The 8,756-nt window shown below is 40.9% G+C and overlaps 1 protein-coding gene across 1 annotated transcript; it reads left to right on the forward strand.

Moving 5' to 3' along the window:
• The first annotated feature begins 1,964 nt into the window (after positions 1-1,964).
• Positions 1,965-3,434, forward strand: LOC139702483 (uncharacterized protein C12orf71 homolog). Its single transcript, XM_071603817.1, has 2 exons — positions 1,965-2,810; positions 3,228-3,434. Exons 1-2 carry the CDS (start codon positions 1,965-1,967, stop codon positions 3,432-3,434), a joined length of 1,053 nt encoding a protein of 350 aa, XP_071459918.1.
• The last annotated feature ends 5,322 nt before the right edge of the window (positions 3,435-8,756 follow it).

Genomic DNA, 8,756 nt, shown 5'->3' on the forward strand with positions numbered 1-8,756 from the left:
GGACTCATGGAGCCTCTCTGCCCAGCTGGGTCTTGGTCTTATTTTGGCCTCAGTCCTTCTGCTGTGTCCTAGTCCCTCATTTGAAATGGGAATGATTATTGTGTGTGACTATATTTACAATATAGGAAACTTCTCTTTGACTTTTCCAGGGCATCCCAAACCAGTGTTGGTTAGAGGCCTTAGAGGAGACTTGGACTTGGCCTAGAGTTTTGGGCAGTGCCAGAGCTGTTGTCATAATTATGAGACTCTTGGGAGACAAACGGACTGAATCTTGCTCTGTGAGAAGGATAGGAGCTATTTAGAAGACAAGGACAGAATATTATATTTTGGATGTGAGGTGTCCATCATAAGCTCTTTTGTTAATGCAAAAATATTCAGTGGTTAAAGAAGTAGATTGTGAGAGCTGAAACCCAATGAATTCATCCTAGTTTGAATGAACCGCTGGGTAGTAATTGTAGGAATGTGGGACATGTTTGGAGGAGGTGTGTCACTGGGGTTTGGCCCTAGAAGTGTTCTTCCTGTGGCCCTTTCCTGTCTCTGCTTACTGACCCCCATCTCTTGATACATTTCCTCCACTGGCCCCTCCCCCCATTATATGCTGCTGTGAGGACCCAGAGCAAGGGAGCCAGTGCTCTATGACTTCTGACAATGTGAGGCTTAAAAATACTTTCCCTCCTCTAAGTTTTTTCTTGCCATATACTTTGGTGACACTGACGGATAAAATGACTAAAGCAAAGGGATGTGCCCTTTGGTTTTCTATCCCCATTTTCCTTCCACAATAGTGGCTCTCCCGTGTTCCTCTGTTGACACAGCAGCCAAGGTTCTCAGAACCCAGGCTTCTGACAGTTGAACTTCTCAGTTACTGGATTCAGTACCTGAAGGACTTCAGGTAGCCCGTGTCTGCCTCAGGAGTTGGCAGCAATTTTTCCCGAAGAAAGTAAATAGAGTCAGGTGTGACAGAGTCTACAAGGTAAGAGAGTGTGTGTGAGAGAGAATAGAAGAGAGAGAACAGGAGAGAGAGAGAGAGAGAGATATCAAGGGAAAGCCAATGTGTATATGTTCTTCTCCTCAAAGACTTTCTGGAGCTTCAGTAGAAATGATGGTCTAAAGATGCCATCAGATGATGTCAGAATGGGTGTTTAAATAGCTGTATTCTTTCTAGAAAGTAATTTATTGTCAATTATCATAATTTAAAAAGTATTTTTGATCTCTAATTCAATAATAATGCAACCTATAAGAATATGTAAAAAAAAAAAAAAGGTGAAAATGTGTGGAGAAGGGGGTTTACTATCATTAATTGTTTTTGGTCTTAATTATCTAAGGTTCATTGATCACCTATGTTGACGGTTGTTAACAGGTGATCACCAAAGAGAGTTAATGAGAAAGTGCTGAAGGATCACAGAATAGCCACATATGTGTTTCCTGTAGGTTGTGTCACAAAATTTAATAATCTCACTGTCTTTGATGTGACATCCACATATGTGCACACATGTACAAATCCATACATGTATGTAGATAAGAGGGAAAAGAAGACTATAAAATAAGGCATCAAACTCTTTCCCTGAGGATTGTCATTCCCCTTGGGTGGTGGGATATATGGTATTTATTTACATCATTGAGTTTCCTAAAATTTTCAAATTTATACAACTATCTTTTATGGCAGGCAGTTCTTCCAACTGTAGTGATAAGACAAAGCATGAGAGGTATCAGGTGGAAGATGCTCAGGGCAGAGGGTCATTATTCAATAAAATGAGTTTTTAAAGAGAAAGAACTGCCTCTTGTGCCCTTGACTGGAGAGTGCAAATACAGGATGCACTTCTGCCTGAGTGGGATAGCTGGGAATGTATAAAGGAATGGGCATCATTTGGAAAAGTACATGAGTCCCTTCCCCCCATCACCATTAATGTTTTTCTTTTGAAGTTTCCAGTGTCCAGGGAGCCTGGGGATTTGAGCCCTTGGACCCCATGGACGACTCGTCCTCTGGCAACAGCTTCCCCGACATGCAGCGCAGCATTTTAGAATCTAAAACCAACCAGAACCTCTCAGTAGGCCATTTCCCCTCTGAGGCCGGCCCTGACTGTGAGGGTATCATACCCTGTGAAGACTTGACCTCTGAGGGTCCATCCTCCCTCCCTCCTGTCCAAGGGGCATGTGGAACCAGCAGTGTAAGGGGACCCATGGGCAGAAGAAATAGAATTAAGGACAAGCCAGAAGACCTTGGTGAAAAAGCCATCATGGAGATCATGTATGCCTATCTGAACTGCCTCCACGAAGACTCAGTAGCTAAATGGGCTCAAAGTGACGACTACCAGAGGATGGACAAGCACCAACAGGAGACGATCACCCAGTCATTCTGTGAGCTGGAGGATATCAAGATAAATATTAAGGAGTTTCTGGACAACCCCGAATATGATGAAGAAGATGACACTGTGCTCCCTCCGTCTCCACAGGAGGAGAATGTAGGTGAGTCTGTGCTCCCTAATTCTTCTCAGCAGGAGGATGTCCAGCCGAAGAATGTCGAAGATGACGACACTGTGCACCCTGATTCGCCTCCGGAGGAGGATGTAGCTTACTCTGTACCCCCTGAGTCTTCTCAGAAGGAGGATGTAGACAACTCTGTGCCCACTGAGTCTCCTCAAGAGGAGGAGGATGTCCAGCCGTCCAGAAGTGTCTCTTCCCATATGGATCAGGTCAGTCCTGAAGAGCAGGAGGCTTGTCAGGACTTGCCCAAGTGTCAACGAGCAGAAAATGGAGATATCAAGCCGTTCCTAGAAATGCCTCCTGGGCTTGAGGAGGATGAAATTGTTGAGGTGAGCACAGAGCTGCCCCCCTGCAGAGGAAGGGACAGACCCAGTGGGGGTGCCAGGTGGGACAGCATGGAGTCCTTGTACCTGCTGTGAAGCAGAGGAGGACCCCAGTGTCTGGGCAGATGAGCAATGGGAGAAGGTCCTCAGCCAGGAAAGGGGTCAGGAAAGAGGTGTTGGGGAAATGCCAGGGAGCACTGAGAGAGAGAGAGAGAGAGAGAGAGAGAGGAGGACAGAGAGAAGCACTGTACAGACCGGTGTGTGTGCCTGTGTGTGGCTTTAATGTGAGTGAGTCCTGAAACTTTGCATTGACAGTTGGCTCATTTAGGTTAAAAACATAAATTGGAAATCCATAAATGAGTAATATTGGCCCCATTGCTGCTGACCCTGAATGTCTCTAACTCCTCCTCTTTGTCTTGGCAGTTGGAAAGCCAGGAGCCTGGCACTGTAAAGAGCTCTCCAGTCTCAGCATTGCAGTCAGAGGAGGGGGACCTGCCTTCAGACAAGGAAGGCACTTCCTGTATGAATTTCCGGGGCCTCTTTCACTGGCTCAGGAAGCGATTGGTGTCCTCCCTGCCAGGGAGAAAGCGCCGTGAGAAGGCCAAGAAGGTCTCATCCTGCTGGCGCTAAAGAGAGGACTTTTAGCTGGAGGCCACAGAATCCTACCTCAAGAATCCCTCTAGTTAGGAACCCTGTGCACCCAGAATTTTAATTGATTCCCCAGCCCGTGTTGTAGAGTTAGCATGGTTTTGTGTTTTCCTAATAAAGTTCTTGTTTTCCATGTCTTCCTCCTCTTCCATCATAACTTCTGGGCCAGGTTGAAAGTAGGTATGTTGACCAGAAGACTGAGGTTGACCCTGAGGACACCACAGGGAGTATTCTGCCTCCTAAACAGAAGGCCTTCATCTCTCTCTCCCTAGGCCCCTTCTTACTATATTTCCCCTCTTTTACCTCTTATTTTATGCATTTTAACATGTTTTATCATTTACTCCTATCTGCAGTGTCAGAGGCAGCAGGACCCCTGTGAGTCCCAGGTGGCAGGATGGTTTGGGGGGAACTTGTGGGTCTGGAGTGAGTGGCAGAGGGCAGTGAATCACTGGGAAGGCCATGTCAGTCAGTAGTGTTAGACAGAGAGCTGTTCTCATGACCCTGGGGACCAGGTGGTTCTAGCATGTTATTCTAAAATGTCCTGGCATGGTGGCTGGTTCTAGCAACTTTGCTGACATATGTGGCCCATGGGGGAGGAAGATGAGGGCTACAATCGACTGTGTTTTTTTTAGACAGCCTTATCTCTACTGGTGGCCCATTCAGCTATGATCTCTCTTCTCATGAGAGTACTGGTTAGATCAATGCAGCATGGCCCATATCTTAAATGGCCAGTAACAAATACGAAAAAACACAGAGAGAGTATTGCCCAAACCAGCATTTACGAATGGTAACCTTTAAAACAGAGACAACTGCATGCTCAAATTCTTCCACCTACTTTACCTTTGACAGACCTACTCCAACTGCAAGATTGCATAATAATCCAGAAAGCCTTTCAAAAGTCAGATGATTAAGCAAAACATCTTAGACAGGCTCTTACCTATAGATGCCCCTTTCTTCAACTCACTTTTCCCTGACAGACTGACTCCAATTGCAAGGTTTTATAAAAAAGAAACACAAAGACAACCAGAGAGAGCCCCAAAATCATGACAAACAGATGGGAAACTTTACATTGGCCAGCCAAGATCTTTCCCAAGAGACTACCTACAGGATCAATGTAGTATTGGCCATGTCTTAAAAGGGACAGTGACAGATATACAAAAAAGACAGACAACCAGAGGGAATTCCTAGGCCCAAGGCCAACAGAGGAGAATCTAGACCATATTAGAAGGGAGTAAACATCCCTAGGTTCTCCAGTCCTGCTTAACCATGACTGTACACCAGGGGCTCCACGGATGTCCCCAGAAAAAGGGACCATCTGTTCCCATAAAGAGGAACATGATGTGTGATATTGAAAGTCTCTGTGTGCACACTGGGTGACTTACCAATTGACCAAGGGAGTCGTGTCTTAACTAGTTCAGTTTCCATTTTCTGACAGTGGACCGTGATGGAGCAACTGGTACTGTTCAGGTAGAGAAGGCAGGTGTTCCCTGAAGCAAAAGGAGCTTTGGCAGCTGCTGGGATGGTTCTCAGTCCCTCAAAGGACTAGCTCCTCTGGTTCAACCAGAGGCAAACTCACCCATCTCATACCATTCCAGCCATCAACTGTCAGAAAGTCTGCCTTACATCAGCGTGAAAGTGGGGTTCTCTGGATAACCAGGCCTGCCTAAGAAAGCTGGAGCAGGGACTGCTCTCGGGTCCCACCTGGGTACCAAATTTGTTGCCGAAAGCTCGGTCTTTGTCCCTGATAATGAAGACACAGTTTTGGTAAAAAGGAAAAGGAAGGTTTATTGCTTTGCTAGCAAAGGGGAAACACAGGGGCCTCCTGTCCTAAAGGCTATGATTCTCTTGATCTGATTTTTCTGATGACTATCGATGTTGAGCATCTTTTCTGTGCTTGTTTGACCATTTGTGCATCTATCTCTTTTGAAGAAATACCTTTTCAGACACTTTGCCCATATTTCTAAAAAATTTAAAAAGCAAGAGTACCGTCATTGGAGTTCATTGGAGGGATCAGGAGGACATTCTTAGATCCTAGACTGGAGGCTGCCTACTGTTTAGTAGAGGAGAAAGGATGAAGAGCTGGAGGAACCTTCTGGGCTCAGAACAAAGTAGATTCTTTGAAAGTTAAAATGAACATAAATAGAACAGGTATCTTCATTTGTACTTACAAGATCAATTTATTTGCCATGTTTCTCTCAAATGTCTTATCATTGGTATTTTTCTGAAAAATGTATTTTTAAATGTGACACTTGATTTTTTTTTTTTTTTTGGATAAATTCCTTGCAGATGTCTGACACATTGGCAAACTTTGACAAGGAGAGCTTCCATTTGAATTAACATAAGTAGCCACATATTTGTTCTCATAATTTGAAATGAGGTGAGGACCAAACGTATCATTAAGGCCATTTTTGTTTCTAGATGTCTTGATTTTGAAAAAGCATTATTTCTATATGATGACGTGCTCTATCACAATTTGGGTCTTTATAATTAATATCAGCTAAATTGTTTCATATTAAAATTTGATTTTTGAGTTTGATTTGCAATGGAATTCACAAGAATTCCTCCTCCTCCTCTTCCTTATCCTGCCTTCCTCTTCCTCCTTCTTCTTTTGTCAGAAGAAAATTCCAGAAGCTTTACCTTCATTCTTGGTTTTTCTAGGCAGATCATTGTATTGTTTATAAATATTTAGATTGTTTTTCTCCTTTCTCTCTCTTCCTGGTCTTTTGCATTGGCAAAGACCTTCTGAGCAAAGTTAAATAATAGTGATAGAGGATAATGACAGAGAACATCCTTGTCTTGCTTCTGATGTGGGAGGGAACATAGCTAACATTTCTCCATTAAAACTGTATTTACTTTTGGCTTTAAGAAAATAACCCTTTGAAATAGAAAAAAAAAAAATGTTCATTGACTCCAAGTGAAGATTTACTTTAAATCAAGAATCAACTTTGAATTTTATCAAATGTTGAATCTCTGCTATATTAAACTACATTATTAACCTTTTAAAAATATGAAACCAGACATTTTTATTTCTGAGCATATCCAAGTGGATCCTGTACAGAAATACATAAATAGTTAATATAAAACAATTTAGCTTACATTGACTATAGGGGTTCAAATTATGATAGAGCACAGTAATACATAAAGATTGGCTTTTCATAAATATATGAAGTAAAAAGCCAGACAATTTCAGTAAGTTGTTGCTCAGGTGGTAAAGAAGGGTAACCTGTGATTTTGGACCATTCGCAAGGATGTGAGGAAGTAGAAACCCCTGTATTCTGTTGGAAGTGATAGCTCAAACACTTTCTATAGGTAGCATTCAGGAAATACCTTTTAAAATTAGGAACACAGTTACTCACTGACTAAGCAAATTCCATTTTACAAATTTATCCTGTAGACACATTATTCTTATACCTGATGTGACATAGGTACAAGTGTATTTCATCACAATTAGGAACAGCAAAAGGTCAGAAAATAGATTAACTATCCATCAACATGAGACGGGTTAAATAAATTATAGTAACACTCTTAGAAGGAAATAAAATACAGTCATAAGAATCATGAGAAAACTTTCCTTTTATTCAAGTAGAGAAATTGCCCACATATATCACTATGTTTTTCAATGAAAATACCTCTGATAGTTTGACTTGATGAACATTAATGCTACATTGGGAAGATTTAGTCCTGAGTTTCATTTCATCATCAATTCAAAATTCTCTTTTTATTTTGCCCTAACTAGTGCTTTGGAAACTAATGCATATTTTTTAAGATCACAATTCCTTCTTTCCTTTTATTGAAATTTTTGAGTCCATGACCACCGGTATTTCTGGGTCATGTATATGGTTTGCATACAGCATATTTGTCATCTGATTCAAATGTCCATTTTTTCTATTGATGGATGAATTTAGTCTTTTTTATTTAAGGATAAAACACAGGATTTTATTTTAATTATGTCATGTACTTTATGTTATGATTTCTGGTTATGTAGCTTTAAAAATCTATAAAATATTTTTTGGATGTATTTTATTAGACATTAGAAAGTTGCTCATATTTGTTCTAGTGGTTACTTTGAGAAGAATAATTTTTATAATATCCTCATGCTTTATTTTTTATAGACTATTTCTCTTAATTCCATACAATAAGGAACTAAGAACTTTTCTCACTCATCATGTAATTTTAATTGAACATATTATTTTTCATGGTATTTACTATTTTTATTTTAATTTATTTGCACATCTACAACTATATTAGTAGATCTGATATTATTTGACCCCCAATTATTAAATATTCAGAATTCATGCACCTATATTATTCAGAAATAATCCTGAATTCCCACCTAGAGCTAAACACCCGAGGCATGTGTGAGATGTGGTTGTTACATCATCTCTTGCCACTGTCCTGAGAACACAGGGGAATCTCTGTCTTCCAAGGGTGGTCTGACTGGAGCTATTTAGATTGTGTGGTTGTGCTCATGTGTGGGGCATGCAGGGTAAGCAGGGATGTGATGATAGAACTTTTATGGAAAAACCAGCTTTCTCAAGTCATGGAAATTTTGCAGTCTATGACCTTCACTTCTAGTTATAAACTGTTAATATAACATACTGTAAGTTAATATAACACATGCTAAGAAGCTTGGAGAGAGTACAGGAAACACCAGGTACATTTCATACCTGACTGCTTCACCTGAGTGCTGTTGACAGAGACCAGGCTACTTCCCTAGCCCAGCTTTAAGAGGTTCAAAGAACATGTGGTTGTAGCCCAACAGACTCCTGCCTGTCCAAAAAGGACAAACAGCTGGTGGTGACTCAATGTCCATTTTAGAGTCTGAGTTGCTAACCAATAGAAGAAAGCACTTTTACTGCCGACATGTTCTTGGCAAAGTCAGAGCTTGTGGTAACTTGCTGAAGTCACATTCTTTTCTCTTAACATGTAGAAAAGTATGGAGAGCAATTTTGGAGCCTTATCCTATCGACAATGTTCAGAACTACAGCAAAAATGATAATACCACGAACAATATCGGTTGAACAGTTACGAGGTGTTCTAATTCTTTTGAACAAATTTATTTGTAGTAAAAATTATCTGCCATCTATTTTATGTTATGTCTGACTTTTTTGCATCTAACTGCAAAGTATAGAAATGTTAACCCAAAAGCTACTGGCTTGGAAGCTCTCTGTAGTTGAGGGTATGAAAATAGAAAGGGACCTCAATTGTAATCTATGAGCTAATTTAATCTCCACCAACAGTGTTAAAACTCATTTTACAGACAATTATACAGAATGAATAAATGAATAAATTAATTAATGAATG

The sequence above is a fragment of the Marmota flaviventris genome, chromosome 17, assembly GCF_047511675.1.
Source record: "Marmota flaviventris isolate mMarFla1 chromosome 17, mMarFla1.hap1, whole genome shotgun sequence".
NCBI lineage: Eukaryota > Metazoa > Chordata > Mammalia > Rodentia > Sciuridae > Marmota > Marmota flaviventris.

Bases quoted from the DNA above. Each gene is read 5' to 3' on its own strand.
- LOC139702483 (XM_071603817.1), top strand. From the start codon at position 1,965: ATGGACGACTCGTCCTCTGGCAACAGCTTCCCCGACATGCAGCGCAGC. The intron at 2,811-3,227 runs GTGAGCACAGAG...TTGTCTTGGCAG, and splicing joins AGGAGGATGAAATTGTTGAG to TTGGAAAGCCAGGAGCCTGG.